Genomic DNA, 17561 nt, shown 5'->3' with positions numbered 1-17561 from the left:
CAGGACAGACCACTGAATCAGCTGCTCAATGGAATTAATATAGCCAGAATAAAGGGCTAGGCCTCCCCCCCCCATCCCCCACTTCTGCTGTTCTCAGAAGGAGAATTTCGGGCAGCATGTAGTACTGGAGAGTTTCTTTTCTGCCTGCCTGAAAACAAGGGACACATTGCAGAAGGTAAAAAGAAAAGGAGTGAGTATTTGTGGCACCTTAGAGACCAACAAATTTATTTGAGCATAAGCTTTCTTGAGCTACAGCTCACTTCATCAGATGCATTCAGTGGAAACTGTATTTTCCACAGTATGCATCCGATGAAGTGAGCTGTAGCTCACGAAAGCTTATACTCAAATAAATTGGTTAGTCTCTAAGGTGCCACAAGTCCTCCTTTTCTTTTTGCGGATACACATTAACACAACTGCTACTCTGAAACCTGTCATATTGCAGAAGGTAGAAAGTGAAAGATTAAATTTCTTGACACATTCAGATAAATTAGCTCGCCCTGCCCCTCCCCATTGGCAGCACAGCTCTCCAGGTCATGCGGAGTTTTCTAGTTGGTTTAAAAACGCTATAGTCTCATTACACACCACAAAACAAACCCATTCATTCATCTTATGGTCTAACCCAACATTTCTTTGTGGACACTGACAGCAGAGGGCACTGTTAGGACGCAAAGTGAAATGGCCGGAAGAGAAGCTGAGCATTTGAACATTAAAGGAATAAAAGCGTATGCCACATTTGTAGAGTGGGAGGGAATTAAAGAGTGACTAATATTTACTGGAGAGTATACAGAGTTTGCATTTGAATACAAAGAACCTGTCACAGAGTGATATCATTTAGGAGCAGTACGCCGTCCCTTCTCACCAAAGGGGAGTGGACATTTATGTAGATAACAATAATACCCAGAGTTCTAACAGTTAAAACTAACAACATTTTTGGACAGGATGATAAACCTCATCCTTAACCCAGTCTCTCGCGATTGGAGATCAGGTTTTGGGGTCAGGAAAGAATTTTCCCTCAGGTCAGGTTGGCAGAGGACTTTTCTCTGCACCATGTGGGGGCACCAATCACGCACTGGGTTTGAACTAGAGTAAAATAGTGGGTTCTCTGTAACTTGAAGTCTATAAATCAAGATTTGAGGACTTCAGTAACTGAGCCAGAAGTCATAGGTCTGTTACAGGAAAGGGTGGGTGAACTTCTGGGATCTGAGCTGTCCAAGCGGTCAGACTAGATGAGAATGAGACCTAATGTGGGGGGCAGATTACCCCACATGTGCTACTGCAGGGTTCTTACAGCTTCCTCTGAATCATGTGGTATTGGTCACTGTTGGAAACAGGATACTGGACAAATGGACCTTGGGTTTGATCCAGGCTATCAATTCCTCTGCTTCTACGTGCAAGCTACTGCATACCCAGACCTGTCCTACCGCAGAAGGGCTGGCAGTTCAGACTTGCCCTCTTACAAGGCTCTCCTGTCCCTCCCAACTAGCCTGGCTAACACCTTCCTTGTGAAGAGAGATTTATTGTAATAGTCTGACAAGGATAAAATGGACTAATTGCTTGAGTTGGCTGGGAAGTTTGGAGTTTTGTGTTCTTGACCTTCTGGGATAAAATTGCTAAGTTGTCATATCAGAATGTCTGCGTTGTGACCCACTGGCATGGTGGGGTGATGTAAACAGCACCATGATGGATCATGCTAATGTCACACTATGATAAATTTGTCATGCCCTTAGTATATCGCACTATGATGTTGGCATGCCACGTGGCAAGTCACACCTTGATCACACTTGATCATGATAATATAGTATTGGTCATTGGGATGCTTGAAGTGTACTGGAAGCCTAGCTTCAAGATTACTGAACCAAACAACCACTTAGAATCCAGGCTGCCCCATGAAAGCCAGGTGGGGTGTCTGTGAATTGCAGCTCATTATATAAATAATGACAATACTTTGCACGTCTGTACTGCATCTCATTCACGAAGCTCAAGGCACTTTAGAAAAATCAATGAATTAATCAACCCAGCTCTCACTTGGGAGCTGAGTATTTCCTATTCTTATTTCAAAGATGGGGAACTGAGAGCAGTTTAGTGAGTTGCCTAAGGACAGAGGGTGAGTCAGTAGAAAGTTTATGCAGTGAAGAACTCTTATCTGGATCCGTCTGAGCACATACCCATTCTGGATTCTTTGTGGCAGGAGTCATATTTTGTTCCATGTTTGTACTGTGCCTAGCACAATGGAGTCCAGGGCCAAGACTAGGGCTTATAAGAGCTATGGTAATGCAAATAATTAATAATAATAACAATAATTCTCAAGCTCCACCAGCAAAATGGAATGAACCTTGTCTTATGTGACCACTCACGGGACCAATAAATATTGGTTGGATAAGGATGTGCCTAATAAAGAGGGGACTGAGTTGTGTACTATGGGTGTGGATTTTCACAGGCTCTCAGGGTTGGATTTGTTTCTGCTCCTATTAAAATGACGCCCATTGACCTCTGTGGGAACATAGGTGCTAAGCCACTGCTGAGTACTGATCTTTGGAAATCTAACTCACACCTTGCTGAATGGTGGTTGCTGTTTGTATGTGGTTAGTTAGTGGACTGGGATCTCTTTATTTAGGTCCTTATGTCCCTACACAGAGAGTGGACCTGTTCTGGGGAAGAGCTTGCTCCTCCACAGCTCCTTATTTGTGTTCCTTCTTGCACCTGTCCACCTCATCAGCTTTCCATCACTTTTCAAATCTAAGCTGAAAACTTACTCCCTTGCTTCTGCTAGTCTAACTTCACTCTCCTTCTGCCACGGCTGTGTTATTCAACTCTGCAAAGCATTCTGGGATGCAGCTGATAAGAGAGATGCTCTACAAAAGAAAGCTGTATGGTGTTATTGCACTGCCCTGGAGTATGACACTTGCAGAGACATCAGAAGGAAACAGCAGTAACGTCTGGTAGCCAGAGACTCTCTGGGCTTTGGCTTAAAAAAATATAGTTAGCTATGAAGTTCTTACAAAGAAAGTATGTGTCTCCTTTGACTACCGCCATGAGTATCTACAATAGCAGTTCCTGTTTGAGGTCAAGAAGCTCACAGCTTCCAGGCAGACTACAACAGATATATAGGAGGCAAGGCATAGAATGGGTGGAACAGATGCTGCAGCTGTATGGTGTGTGAAATCTTGGCATGGTGTCACAAGCTGGGATAATACCTAATTCAAATGGCTCTCTACAAGGCTTTTTGTCATGTATGAACCCATAGCATTTGGCCTTTGGAAGTCATTCTTACATTGCCAGACAGAGATCATCTCAAATCTCCTGTTTGATGGTGATGATCTATCTCCAAATGTCAGACATGAAAGTGTTGAAACAGGCTCAGCTGAGAAATAGCCCTCCACCCACAAAACACAGTGAATCTGAGGCCACTGAGAAGAGATGGTGTGAGCCATCAAACAGCTGTGAAGGGATTCAAGTTATTAAGGTCAATAAGGTCTGACTGAGTGCCCACGGAGGTCAGCTGGCACCTTCCCACTTAATTCTTGGAGCACTGGATCAGACCCACAGAGGTGATCTCAAATATTTCAGTGCTCAGGCAGCTGCTTTCAGAAACACTGACCTTCAGGGGACTGGATGTCACAGGGGTGGAGAGTGCCAGACCCAGTTCTTTTTCAGTTTCCAAGCTGAAGTCAGAGGGAGTTTCCCTTATAAAGGTCTGATTGGGAAATGAGCAAGGGGCTCTGGATTTGGCTAAGAGAAATGAAGTGAAGCAAAGCAATTTACTCGAGTTCACAGAGCATGTCTGTGGCAGATTCAGGAGGGGAACCTAGCTCTTCCAGCTTGCAATTCTGCCTCAACATCATGGGAACACCCATCTTCCCCTTTGTCACCAGCACTAGCTGGATTGCAAATGGATGCAATGGAGTGCCCACCTGCTGCATTCTCTACCTTTGCACTATTCTTGCCTGGGGAGCTTTGTACGGCACCTTCTTGTACAGAGGATCTTCTTCGATGCTCTGGAGCTTGGCCTGAAGCGAGTGGACACCTGCTTGATTTTTAAGCAGGAAAATTCCTCGCCCTTGGTTGGAGCAGGTGGGTTTGCAGATCCAAATCTGTGTGTCTGCAGACAAGAAAGAGTCTATTAGATTACAGCGTAGTTATGGGTACTGTACATTCCCTAAAGCAGTGGTTCCCAGACTTGTTCCACCGCTTGTGCAGGGAAAGCCCCTTGCGGGCCAGGCTGGTTTGTTTACCTGCCGCGTCCACAGGTTCGGCCGATCGCAGCTCCCAGTGGCCGCGGTTCGCTGCTCCAGGCCAATGGGAGCTGCTGGAAGCGGCGCGGGCCGAGGGACGTACTGGCGGCTCCCAATGGCCGCGGTTCGCTGCTCCAGGCCAATGGGAGCTGCTGGAAGCGGCGCGGGCCGAGGGATGTGCTGGCCGCCACTTCCAGCAGCCCCCATTGGCCTGGAGCAGCGAACCGCGGCCACTGGGAGCCGCGATGGGCCGAACCTGCGGACACGGCAGGTGAACAAACCGGCCCGGCCTGCCAGGGGCTTTCCCTGCACAAGCGGCGGAACAAGGCAGGGGACCGCTGGTCTAAAGCATGTTATCCCGAGACACCAACGTGCTCAATTAATGGGTGCTGAAACATGCTCATTTGAATATATATTTAAATATCGTATCTCACAAATAAAGAAGGGCCTTGAACACTCCCAAGCACTGGTGTCATTTAAGATCTGGAGCTGGGTTTTACCAGTTGGTCTCAGCTCTACTATGATAACTGGTCAATATATGGATCCTGGTTTATCGTAACAGCTCAGTGCCAGGATACATCAGCTCCTTTGAGGTTACATGGGGGCAGCCTGATGGCAGGTAATCGCTTACTCTGCAGGGGTCTGAGTTCAAGTCCCAGATTCAGTAGTGTCTGCTGCGCGTGCAGCAGCTGAGAATGTCGAGGAAACGGCACTGCCAACAGCTGGGAAGGCTTTGTTCAGCGGTATCAGTTTCCTCCATACATCATTCGCTTTGGAGACTGGACTCTGTTTCCGCCTCCTGAATGATGGGGCCTTCAAGTGCATTTGCAGCTAGCCTCCAGGATGCTTTTGCGGGTGTGTTGGAGAAGCGAGCGGGCAAACAAAAGTGCTGGTGATGATGTCTAGTGATGATGGCCAAGGGAACCGCTGAAGGGAGAAAGTTGGCGGGAGCCTCTTTCTGACACTGCCCAAGACAAGAATCTGTCTCCAGGGTTTGGACAGCTTGGAGGCGGGGATGTTGTGCAAGGAGATACCTATAAGGCAGCTGACAGCTGGCTAGAGACAGTGGGGTGGGGAACTTCTGGGCCAATCAAAACCATCTGAATGTTGAAGGGGCATATTTGGGCTTCGTGTCAGAGAAACTGGGGACGAGCGAGTCACATTCTCTGAGTAGCCCACTTGTCAGCAGTATTCGGGTCTAGATGAATATCCCACATGTTGCTGATATTCATGGGGATTCAGGACATTTACTGTTCACTCTCTAGCCCTACTGATATTCCAGAAGAGAGGCTGAAAGGGATGCTGAGAGCTGTAGCATGATTGATTCTTGGGCAGGTCAGAGAAGCCATAGGCACCTTGCTAACACACCAGGGATTTCTGGGGTACTTGAAGGAGTGGGCAGGTACTGGGGAGCAAAGGGGGGCAGGGAAGCCCCTCACTGCTTTTTCATAATTACTTTGGGATCACTAAGCCATTTAAAAAACAATGTTTCTCCCAGAACACTTGACCTCATCATTGGCCGCTAACATGCAAAGGCCAGTCACCTTTGTAAAGTTCAAAGAAAGCTTCTCTCTCATCTTTTATGTCCAGCCGAAAGGATTCTGGGAAGAAGTCTTCCATCTTCAGTACCCTGTGGGAGAACCAACCATAAGCCAAAAAACCTTTCCTGAGCCATACAGCCCTTTTTGAGTTCTCATCAGACAAGAGGTGGGGGAGGGGGGGCACATCTTACTGTAGACTTGGGTTATGGATTTTTTTCCCCTTGTCTTTTCCCCTGCACTCTTTTATTTCCATTGGGGAAGGCTGCCTTTTTACTCACAATAATTATTTTTTTCTTGGTCACCTCTAGAGGCGAGCCTGAGTCTCAACCCCAGGCTCCAACTTTTGGGAAAGTTCAAATCTGGATCTGACTTCTGGGTCTTGAGCGCATCCCTTATAATATTGCATCAAGCTCTTCGGGACTTTGGGACATGAAGCAGCTTGTAAATCAATATTGACTGTTTATCAGAGGTAGACAAGGATTTGGGCAAAACTAGAGCTTCTTCTCCAAATCTGAATAATGGAAAAAGTCCAAGGAGGGAATGCTGGAGAATATATGCTAAGACATGGCCAAATATTTCCTTAATCTCGACAGAATTTCTGTTGGTCTTGATGATGTCCTTTGCACGCTAGGTTTGCTGCAAACTAACAGACAGGACCTCAGATAACCATGGCAGAGGTCGTTTGCGGTACAGATAACACTGCAGCAGAGGTGGTCATGTGCTGTGTCTGATATTTACAAAACACTCTAGAGCTTTAGGAGTTCCCACCTCGTCTTTCACGGGCAGATTCATTACAACTGGTACCTTTGGGGATCAGGCATTTCCACAGTCCCAGTCATAAATAAAAGATGGATTCTTTTCTCTAATTTACTCTTTCAAGGAGTAAAAAAAAAAAAAAAAAATATCAACCCCCCCCCCACCGCCATGGCTTTTATACCTCTTCTTTCATACTCAAAATAACCAAAGAGATTAAACCCACAGAATAGGTGGGTGACTACAACCCAATATTAATGCCAGTGAAGACACAAAAATGCTGGGACAGTTAGTTGGAGGAGTAAAACTGAACCCCAAAAAACTATGGACCAAGTTAAAGCCTACTAAAAATGTAGCACTCAGCATCCACCTCAGCTTAGATCATTTGAAGTGAAGACTAAGATCTTTAGAAGGTTGAAGCAGAAAACATGGACCATTGAACTTAACTACAGCTGAGTACTGGAGAAAAGCTACTTCACTCTGATCAGCCACCAAGGGCATGCTCCTGAATCCACTGAAATCAGTGGAAAGACTTCCATTAACTCCCAGTGGGTTTTGGATCAAAACATGAGGCCAAAAGATGAGCGGATGGAGGAGAGGAAAGAAGAGCATACAAGACTTTAGAAAAGAAGAGAAAGCCTGGTGTCCCTAGAGCTGATTGTGCTGTACCATGTTGGGTTAATTGATATGAGACTCTGCATGAGTTAGTGTGACATCTAGTGAAGCCAAAGTTAAATATGGTGGCACACGATGGCTTCTTAAAACAATCTTTGCTTTGTCCATCATCAGTGGAGCTATACAAACGGAATTGGTTGGCTAGCTCAATGATTCTGAAAAGTTCTAAGATCAAAGTAGAGGGTGGAGTTTCATCAGAGCTTAATCAGAGATCAGTTTTAATCACAGGGTGGAGAAACCAAGGATTTTCACGATGGGTCTCACAAGCCCGTCTCTACCAGATGATTGCTCATCCCATCAATGAGGTGATCATCTATCCAACTTCTCCTTTATATGGTACCTCTCCCAAGTGGCACAGGTTTCTATATTCTGGCTGTGTAATGCCCAAAAGGATGTGCAGTCCTTACTTGGCATTCAAGTTCTTGCTGATCTTGTTCATCACCCGCTCATACTCCCTCAGGTTGCTCAAAAGGCCAATCTTAGTAGTGAGGACCTTATTGTTGGGGATCTGGTAGAGAAGCTGTTCACCTGCATTAGAAAACAAAATATATCTTTCATGGGCCACACAGCCTGGGCTGGGACGTGGAGGTAAATCCTGCCTGCAGAGTAAAATTCCCCATCTGCTAAACGGCTTGCCGAGGAGCTGATATCTGCCCTGAAACCAGAAGGGACAGACCACACACACTCCTTCTCCCTCACAGCACCTCTGTGAGTTTGCTTTGCCACAGTAGCAGCCACCCGGCCTGCCACTTACAGTGCAATCGTGATACTGTTATATACACAGGGCCAGGTTGTCTCTGGTCCTGTGTGGGTGCCCACTGTGGGGAAGGAGCTTTCCTGTCCTCTCCCTTCCTCCCCGGTACCACCCTTCAGGGGACATCCATAGAATGACTAGATAATGCAGGCAGCGTGCTGGACTGGGGTGCAAGTGAGGAGGGCCAGGGTGAAGGTAGCACAGTGTCTCCTTGCTCTTTTATCCATGCATCTGCCAGCAGAGATGTGTCATCCCAGAACAGGCACTCTGCCCCTGTCAAAGGCTGGTGAAACTGCTGTCCAGGGGCCAGGAGGAATTCTAGCCTGCAAAGGCTTCCCCCTGCAGTTTGGCCCCCTCCCACATCCTCTGCTTTAATGGCATAATCTGGCCAAATAGCTGGCATGTCCCCACTGTAACTGCAGTGGCATGCCCAGACCCTGCCCATGGATTGGCAGGGAAAGAGTTAACCCACTCTGGCCCTGCCTGTAGGAATGAGCACAGCTGCATACCCTGAGTATAGGGATTGCTGGGATAGCAGGCTGGGCCAGCTGTAGTGCATTAATTCCCCAGCACCCAGACTTTAAGAGGGAGGGGCTGGGTGCTTTTTGGCCCCAGGGCTCCTAAGAGGGAGGGTATGGGAAAGCCCTCCAGCTGCTAGTTTACATTTTGGCTGTACAAAGCCCCTCTCTTTGGGGTGAAATCTGATCAGGCACCAGGCTAAAGGAGGCCTTTGTGAGTTCTTGGTTTCATGCTCTTCCTGTGGGGAGTTTGGCTGGGCCCCAAGAAGCCTGGTTATGCTGATTAGATTTATCTCTAGGGCAGGGAGATCCACAGAATGCTTAGCCTGATCTTTCATATGGAGGCTTAGAGTTTTCAGGGCTCCTTGGTATCTAAACCCTTGTAAAGGGGCTTCTTTTCTTTCTGCTCGTTCACGTCCCATTTAAGGATAGCGTGCCTGTGTGAAATGCTCCCCCTTCTAAAGCATCCATCCTTCCTGAGGGTCAGTTTCTCAGCTGGCACGAAGTACAGCAGCTCCCTTGACCTCAGGGGACATAAACCAAGTTATGCTAGAAGACAACATGTCCCCTGGTCTCAAGGTAGAGCTGCACTGCCAGGCCACCCCCTATGGCACTAGCTTTGAAAAGAGTTCAGGTGTAGCATTGTCTCTTAGTAAGAGCAAGAGACTGGAAGGCAGCAGATCTGAGTTGCCCTCCGTGCCACCTTAGGCAAGTCTCCTAGGCCAGTGGTATCAATCTGTGATTTGCAGAGCACTTGATGGGCTGCGGAGTCCAGGCTGACTTCATTTCCCAGCTGCTAGCACATGGGTTCAAACTCATCAGTGCAGCTGGGAATGAGGAGGGGCCACTGCTAAACAAGAGGAACCAAGGCTCTCAGGGACTAGAGCTACCAGTAGGCCTGGATCTACCAGCCGCCAGTGGTGGGAAGAGGACTAGGTAGCTGGGCAGCATGCCCAAGGGGAGTGGAGATCAGGCATGAGAGAAGCGTACGCAGCGGGCAAGAGAGAAGAGTAGATTGGAGAGGGAGCAGTGAGATGAAGAGCAAATTCAGCCATGTGTTTCATAGAGGACAAAGCACACACCATTTTAGAAAGTTCCAGCTTAGCTCCTCTGTGCCTCAGTTCCCCTATTGCGACACCAGCAGTAATAATGGCCACCTTTTGAAAAGCACTTGGAGGTCCTTACACACAAGGTGAAGCAGTATGATGCAAAATACGCCTATTATCCTGGAGTGTCTTAGTTTGGGACTCTTCTCAGTACAGCCAGAAATAGCTGGGCTTGGGGTATGCACAGAGCAATTGTTTCACTGCACAAATGCACCGTTTATTGGATCTAATGCACAAGAACTGCTCAGCAAAGTGTTTTTTCTGCCTCTGCCTAGAAGGCTGGGGGCATCGCCTGGTTTGGTCATTGGGTGCTCTGTGGATATAATATTGGATTGAGTTTGCAGCTCGACAGATAAGAGTGCAATCCACCCATGGCAGTACCAAGGTGATGCTCGTGTTCTGGGTCTATATCTTTATACTGCCCCCATCACCATGGGGTCTGAGCAGTCACAGCGGCATCTTCTCCACCAAGGCTTCATGCGTCCATTGCTCCTGCAGAAGGGCCCTGCCAGGGAACCCAAATCCTCCTCCTCCTCCTCCCTAACTCTCACAGCCACCACTTTGACCTCTTACCTTCTTTGAAGTTGTAATAGGTCTCTCGGCTCTTGGTCTCGCACCATTTCAGTTTGTAATCCTCCCTTTTGTTGTCATGGATACGCTGCCAGCCTTTGCTCCTGCAGTAGACGCTCACCCTGCGCGGAGCACAAAATAGCCAAGCAGCCACCGCTTTTAATGAAGAGTTAATTAGCTCGGAGTCCTTCAGTTCCCTGAGGTTGTCCCTAGAGGGCTGACTCAACAACACCTACAAGCCCTGAGGTGGGGGAGAGGGGGCTTCTCCCCTCTCTAGTTAATTAGAGTGTACCCTTGTGGGACTGTACTGGGGGTTTTGAGAGGTGATGATGATGGTGGTACAGACCTCGTTAATAAAGGCTGATCTGATCAAATGGGGCTATTTCAATTAGGAGGGAAATGGTACTTGTGGGAGCCCTGATTCCTCTGTGTAGTGGGTGACTTGGCAAGAAATCTCTGCCTAAGACTTCAGAAATGAGGGGGAAGAAAGAACAGCTACGTAGCCACTGGAAAAACGGAATGTGTTTGTAAACCCAGTGGGGTGGCACCTGAAGAGTTAATTAGGAAAGCCCAGGGAGTTGTAGCAAGGAGCTGGACACAGCCCCAAAGTTTGCTCCTGTTCTGTGTCAGGAGACTGCAATTCAAAAAGGATGCTGGCACATTGGAAAGTTACAAGAATGACTTGAGGTGGGAGGGTGGAAATGTCTTCTAGCGAAAGGCTTAAGACGTTCAATCTATTTAGTTTATCAAAGAGAAGATTAAGAAGTGATTTGTAGGCTGTGATCAAATACCTGCAGGGGAATAGATTTCTGATAGTAGTCAGCACTTGAAGCTAGCAGGAAAAGGTATAACAAAATCCAATGGCTGAAAGTTGAAGCAAGACAAATTCAGACTAGAGAAATGCTCAGTTTATAAACAGTGAGGATAATTAACCATTGGAACAAACTATCAAGCGCCAGGGTGGATTCTCCATCGCTTGCAGTATTGAAATCAAGATTGGATGTCTTTCTAAAAGACGTGCTGTAGCTAAAAGGAAGTTATGGGCTTGATGCTGTAGAGATTAACGAGGGGAGGGTCTAAGGCCTGTGCTTTGCAGGAGGTCAAACTACAAGATCAAAATAGTCCCTGCTGGCCTTAAAATCTATGAATCTAACTACACAGAAGTCTCTGGGGAGTAGAATGACTTACAGTCCAGCCCCATTAGCACCGCCAATGTAAAAGAATGGCCCCGGCGACTGAGGGTCCTCCGGCTTCTTGTCTTCCGGCTGATCTACTTCAGGGGCTGTTTTGTGATTTGTTTTATTCCCTTTGGACTTGGCTTCATCCACCAGTTCCACTTCAGATGCGCTGGAAGCAGCTGCAAGAATTAGAAAGAGGGAGACTTGAGCCAGGTTAGTGAGGTCTTCTCTATCTCAGCAGAAGCTAGCAATGGAAAAGCACATATGCTATTAGGTCCTCTAGTTTATTCAATGGCCAGTGCAGGGCATGGTCCCTAGATAGAGGAGGGATCGGATATTAAACCGATGGCAGGTGTGTGTGAACAAAATAAAAAACTGGAACAGGGCAGAGATTTACAGGAAAAACTTCTCCTAAATCTGCACTGGGCTATGGTAACACTCTTACTCAGTATTCACAGAGGTTACAGTAGATGCAAGGTTTTATGGTTAAAGCACTCAGCTGGGACTCAGGAGATCTGAGTTCAATTCCTAGATTTGCCACCAAGTCCCTGTATGATCTTGGACAAGTGACTTCATCGCTCTGCCTCAGTTTCCCTCGCTATAAAATGGAGAATGGCACCTCCCTATTTTAGCAGGTGTTGCGAGAACAGATTTGTTAATGCTTGTAAGGTTCCCAGGTATTATAGAGATGGGGCCATAAAAATGCCTATAACTAAATTATTTGTATCAGAAATGCAGGACCACAGAGTTGGTGGGAGTGTTGCACAGGTCGGGAGTGAAGAATAAGCCGCTACGTTACGACATTGACTCTAGCTAGGCTAACCACACTTCGAAGCAGATGATCACACGTCTATTTGAAGCCTATAGAATTTCGCTGTGCATGCAGAAAGTGACAGCTCTGAGGTCCCGATCTCAGTGATAGGCAGCCAGGAAATGGAACGGCACAAATTAATTGCGGTGACACGACTATAGGAGTTGTGTGGGTGGGAATGAGAAACGTTCAGCCAGCTTCAGACTGGTAACTAATCAGGTCAGGGCTTGCCATGGTTCTGTTACTGATTCTCAGATGCTAAGGCTCAGATGCTGATGAACTGGCAGGGGATAATAATGATTTTCAGAACAAAGCTAATGAGATCTGCCCTGTCTTCAAGAGCTGCAGTGTGATTTTCTGGAGAGAATGACGAGGCTCGTATCTAGTGCCAGCAATCAGCAGACATAATTCTAACTTTTGGCCCTTTTGGAAAGGACAGTCTTGTGGGTGAGGCATTAGACTAGGACTCAGGAGAGCAAGGTTCCATTCCTGCCTCTGCCACAGATTTTCTGTGTGACCCTGGGCGCGTCACTTATTCTCTCTGTGCATCAGTTCTCCATCTGTACAATGGGGATAATGATTTTTAGCCCCTCTACTGTGTGTATTGTCATTCTAGACTGTAAGGTCTTTGTAACAGGGACTGTCTCTTATGTGTCTGTGCAGCACTTAGTGGAATGGGGTCTTGAGGTCAACAGAGGCCTCTAGGTGCTATTATAGTACCAATAGATAACCTAGGGTGGATCATTTTGTTGAATAATTAGAAAACGCTGGGAAATAATGCCCTGGCATTTCAGCTACCATACCTAAGGCTGTTTGCCAGTTACTTCTCTGTACAGACCAGATACAGAACCTGGATGCCATGAAAGTTTCCAAAACTGATCACTCATTGTTCCAGAACCCTTGCTGCCAGGCAACCTAATAAATGCAAAGACGTCTGATGCTCTGAGAACTTGGAGTCTCTTGGCATTATTCATATAGCACCTGATCCTGTCAATGGGAATTCTGATATTGACTTCAGTTGGGACCAGGCGCACAGCCACAGTGCAGCTGTGGAATAATATCCTCTGTGTTTCCCAGTAGATCAGGGAAAAGATTGATGTAAATGTAACTCCACTGGGATTCCAACGATTTAGGCCAGTTGAAGGTCTGATTCTGAGGGATTATCAAACTAAAACAATCACAACCTGAATCAAACCATAAATAAATCTACTGGGCCACTTGGAAGGTCTTCAGCCATACTATGAATGAATAGTCTAAATTGTCTAAAGGTGGGAACCTAAATGAAGTCACAAATCTAGACATTAAAACCTCCACCTTTCCCGGGAATATGAGGTAGCTGAAGAAGGACTGAGCCCAGTTTTCAAATGCAGGTGCCTTTATTTGGATGCTCACATCAGCAATTAGACAAGTAAATGCCCCATTTTGTATGGTAATATGGTAAATTACCCAGTGGTAATTTGTGGCTCAGTATGGGATGCTCACGTTTGAAAATTGGATCCACAATCTATAGACCCTCAAAAGTACTTTGAAAAATGACTTGGGTAGAAACTATAAATGATTTGTTGTTTTTTACTCTTGTGACTGGATCTTGTTACAAAATTCTTGAAGAGCAGAGTTTTCTACCCAAGGATTTGGAAAAATAAGTCCCTGTGTTTACTATCTCCTTAATTTGGAAATGTTAACACTGAGCTTTACACCTTATAAATTGCACAACGATACTACGGTGATGGGTATCTTATACGTGCATGTAACAATCACAATTTGTTGTTGTTATTATGCCATCTACTAAGCACAAAGAAAGAATAGAAGGAGGGAAAGGGGTGGGTTGCCTACTGCATTTGTTCTTAATGCCCCTGATTTTCAGCAATTTCTTTCTGAAAATACACCTGAACTTGCTGCCTCCTAAATATGTGGAATCTGTAAACAAAGAAGACAGAGATGAATCTGTTAATGCTAAATGTCACTTACCACTGGTGACCCAGCATTATGGCAGTAAGCCACACCCGATACCTTCTTTGGAGATTAGCCCCATAATTCAGATCAGGACCCAGATCAGAATTTCCCCAAAGTCCAGGAGTGTTCAGATCCTGGGTTTGGTCCATCTCTAGTTCTTCGATACAGGATAACACCTGGCAGTGAAAACGTTCACATCTGTGGCCCCCTTGCACAGCAGTAGGGTGGGTGTGTTGTCCAGGAATGCCATTAACAGCACTCACTTGCTCCTGCTGTTACCAAGAGTGGCTAGGCGCAGAAAGAGGAGGGGGTCAGAGACAGCAAAGGCAGGCAAGCAAATAGTCAGTAGCCAGAGACAGTACAATGGGATGACTGGAAAGAGGACCAACCCTGGGACAGGTGTGGCCCAGAGATGCAGGCTGTAAGTTAGTCCTTAATCCATCTCCTTACTTGATGTAATGGAATTTACAAGAGCAAGGAATGACTGGTGTGAATGAAGATTTTCAGAATTAAGCCCACTGGGAGTTTTGCCAAAGCCAGGACTGAATAAATCCGGCGTAAAGAGTTTGGGATTCAGATTATGACTCTCTCATTCTCAGTTATGCTGGGCCATAGGTGGGCATGGCACTTGGTCGGCCCTGCAAAACCTCCAGATGCTGGTGGCCTCAAGGGACCAGGGCGATCACAAAGTGAATTTTTGGCTGATGTTTTTATTAGAAGTCAGGTCTTCCACCTTGGGAGACAAGAGTTTAAGTGCCTGGCCCAGTCCTGGGTTCATACTGTTTGTTTTGTAGCCGCTGGCCAGTCTCCTGACACACTGGCAAATATTTGAAAACAAATATGTTTATTTGTTGGCTGAAGGATACAGTTTATGGGAAAGGCATTATTATAGAGGTGTGAGACTGTGCCCCCAGCTCTCCCACCCAATTCATTATTCCAGATAAAAGCCATCTCTACTATTGTGAAGTCAGCTGTAGCCCATGAAAGCTTATGCTCAAATAAATTTGTTAGTCTCTAAGGTGCCACAAGTACTCCTGTCCTTTTTTTCTTGTGTATACTTGACAGCACATGTAGGGCTTAATTCTGCCATGGTGCAGAACATACATGCTCACCAAAATAACCTGTGTGCAGTGCAAAGAGAAGGGGTCCACCTGACACCCCCCCCAAAAAAATAATCTGTGAAAAGGCTGATGCTTGCCTCGGGCCCCCTATGCCAAGAGTTGAGTGGGGCATTTGAGGAGCAGGAATGATGTTTATATAGAGACCCTATTGCCCCATCAGTGGCTTCCACATGTCACTCACTCACTGGGGAGTGACCGGTCCCCCTCTGTGCTGATCCACCAAGGAGATGAGTTGTTACAGCCCCCAGCTACAGCACCTTGACCTTTTAGCTCAAGCTGTAGCAGCTCCTGCATTTAGCTCTGGAAATCCCTGGTGCACTGGCTCGGAGGGCGGCCATCACGTATGCACACCCCTCCCGCTGCACCATTTATTCACATCCCTCCCAGCGGTGGTTTGTGCAGAGGGTTACGTGTGGGTGTGTTGAATACATTTGAAGCTGCTACTCCTCCTTTATTCTCACAGGCAGATTTTGTGGCTAATGGGTGGGAGCTCTTCTTGTTCCTGTGTGTGCGGGGGAAGCAGTTAGGCAATCGAGATTAAGAGCGGGAGACCATTCAAAAAGCCCAACTTCCCAGCAAGGCTTTTGAATCTTATGCCCTGCCACCCTACAGGAAAACCTGGCTTGGGTCCAGTCTGCTGCAGTCCCAGCAGGCTCTCCTCTGTCTCTCTGAACTGATCAGAATTGTAGCTTTGTGCATGGAAGACCCCAGTACCAAAAGAAGTGATACTCTGTCAGCCAAGTCACACAGGAGAGAGATTGTAGGTTTCTTGCAGTTGTTAAAAGTCTAAGAACCAGGTCCTGAAAATTTCACTGAGCACTTTGCCTGAGCGTAAGGGCTGCTTGTGAGGAGGCCATGAAATGCATCACGGCAAGGGGTTTGGGGTTTGACATACATAGACCAAGTGGCTTACGAGGATGGTGGTGTGAGACCTTAGGTCAGTTTAGAGTGACGGTCTCTCATGGCAGGCAGGGACTGTGGAATGTGCAGGAATATGGACTGAGGGGACTGCAGACGCAGTACTCAGCTTTAGCAGACAAAAGAAGTAATGTGCTGCGCAGAAGAGAAACTGACTGAGTCACATGCATCGTTTCTATGCTTCCAAAGGAACCATTGGGATTCTTGGCTAGGGAAATGGCGGAGACGAGGAGGGTTAAAGTTGTAAAATGGGGGTGAATCCTGGGGAAACCACCAAGGACTCACAGGACCCACCTCTTCAAATACCCTCTGCACTGACTATATTGTGTTTTCTGTGAGATCAATTATATTGGGGGGGGGGGGATATTGTGTATTGCTAATATGAAACTCCCAGGGGAATGGGTGGCACTCAATATTGGTGTACTATGAATTTTCATGATATGGGCCAAAGTTTTAAAATCGGGTTCTCTTCCCCCCCCCCACAAATATTAGTGTACACAATTAATGGAAAGCAAGTATTTATATGTCTAACTGGCATTGATTGTGCCTTTAATTTTGCTGGGGCAAACAAAGAGGAAGTGACACGGGTTTTTCAAAATCGGGTCATACACACACATTCACGCACTCTCTCTCTCACTCTCTCGCTGCTATCAGTAATGGAAATCCTGTCTCCTAACTGTTTAAGGAGCAATTGTCACTAATGTGGTGAAATCTCCGAACACTATGTGCCAAGTAATCTAATCAAGGATCTCTAGGAGAACATTATCTGACCACGAAGAGTTCCAAACAGGTTTTCATTAGGTAGTTCTGAGGAGCTTCTTGGTCAGAGAGCATGCAATTTCTTTAACAAGCATTGGCTAACAAAAGAGGAAAAAAAGAAATCTTTTCTAAACCTTAAACATTAAGGTCCCACCATTTATTGCACAAACAGGGCTTGATTTACTACCATTTTACTCCAGTTTCGTGCTGCTGCAACCTCTTTGACTTCCGAGAAATTATTCAGCTATATTATGGAAGAAACACAATGGCGAATCAAGCCCTTGGTGTTTCATCTGCACAGCGCTTGTAACATTATACTTTCAAAAAATGTGTATTCCATCTCTCCTACCTGAAAAGTATGGGGGCCTTTTGATTGTTAAGAAGGGTGGGAAGCAAAGCAAACTTTTCTTGCAGACATTTTTTGTTAAGGCAATCGATGGTGCATCTGCATCGTACCCTGAAGCCATAACATCTAAAAGTTGGGTTTAATGATCATAATGTTAGTGTGATGTTATCGGTGACTCTGATTTAGGCTGAAGAAGATGGGAAGGGGTTGTTAGGTGGATAGTAACCCTGAAAGGTTCGTCTTCGTATTTCCAGTTCTCTAATAGAATTGGATCTGCATGCAGATCAGGTACCAGTATAAATACGTCACCAAAGGGGTGTGATTTT

The 17561-nt window shown here is 46.4% G+C and overlaps 1 protein-coding gene across 2 annotated transcripts in view; it reads right to left on the bottom strand.

The window, feature by feature from the left end:
- The window catches only part of TTLL10 (tubulin tyrosine ligase like 10), a 156960-nt gene that overhangs the window by 18501 nt on the left and 120898 nt on the right, over positions 1-17561 (bottom strand). For both annotated transcript variants that reach the window (XM_074975445.1, XM_074975446.1), the window contains 5 exons: positions 11338-11506; positions 10153-10271; positions 7609-7729; positions 5777-5862; positions 3928-4099 (listed from right to left, as the gene is read on the bottom strand). In XM_074975445.1, coding sequence (XP_074831546.1) covers positions 3928-4099; positions 5777-5862; positions 7609-7729; positions 10153-10271; positions 11338-11506 — 667 coding nt within the window. The remainder of the gene's footprint in view (positions 1-3927; positions 4100-5776; positions 5863-7608; positions 7730-10152; positions 10272-11337; positions 11507-17561) is intronic.

The sequence above is a fragment of the Natator depressus genome, chromosome 18, assembly GCF_965152275.1.
Source record: "Natator depressus isolate rNatDep1 chromosome 18, rNatDep2.hap1, whole genome shotgun sequence".
NCBI classification, from domain to species: domain Eukaryota; kingdom Metazoa; phylum Chordata; order Testudines; family Cheloniidae; genus Natator; species Natator depressus.
Note: the sequence above shows the minus strand (reverse complement) of the source record. Positions and strands in the feature narration are given on the sequence as shown.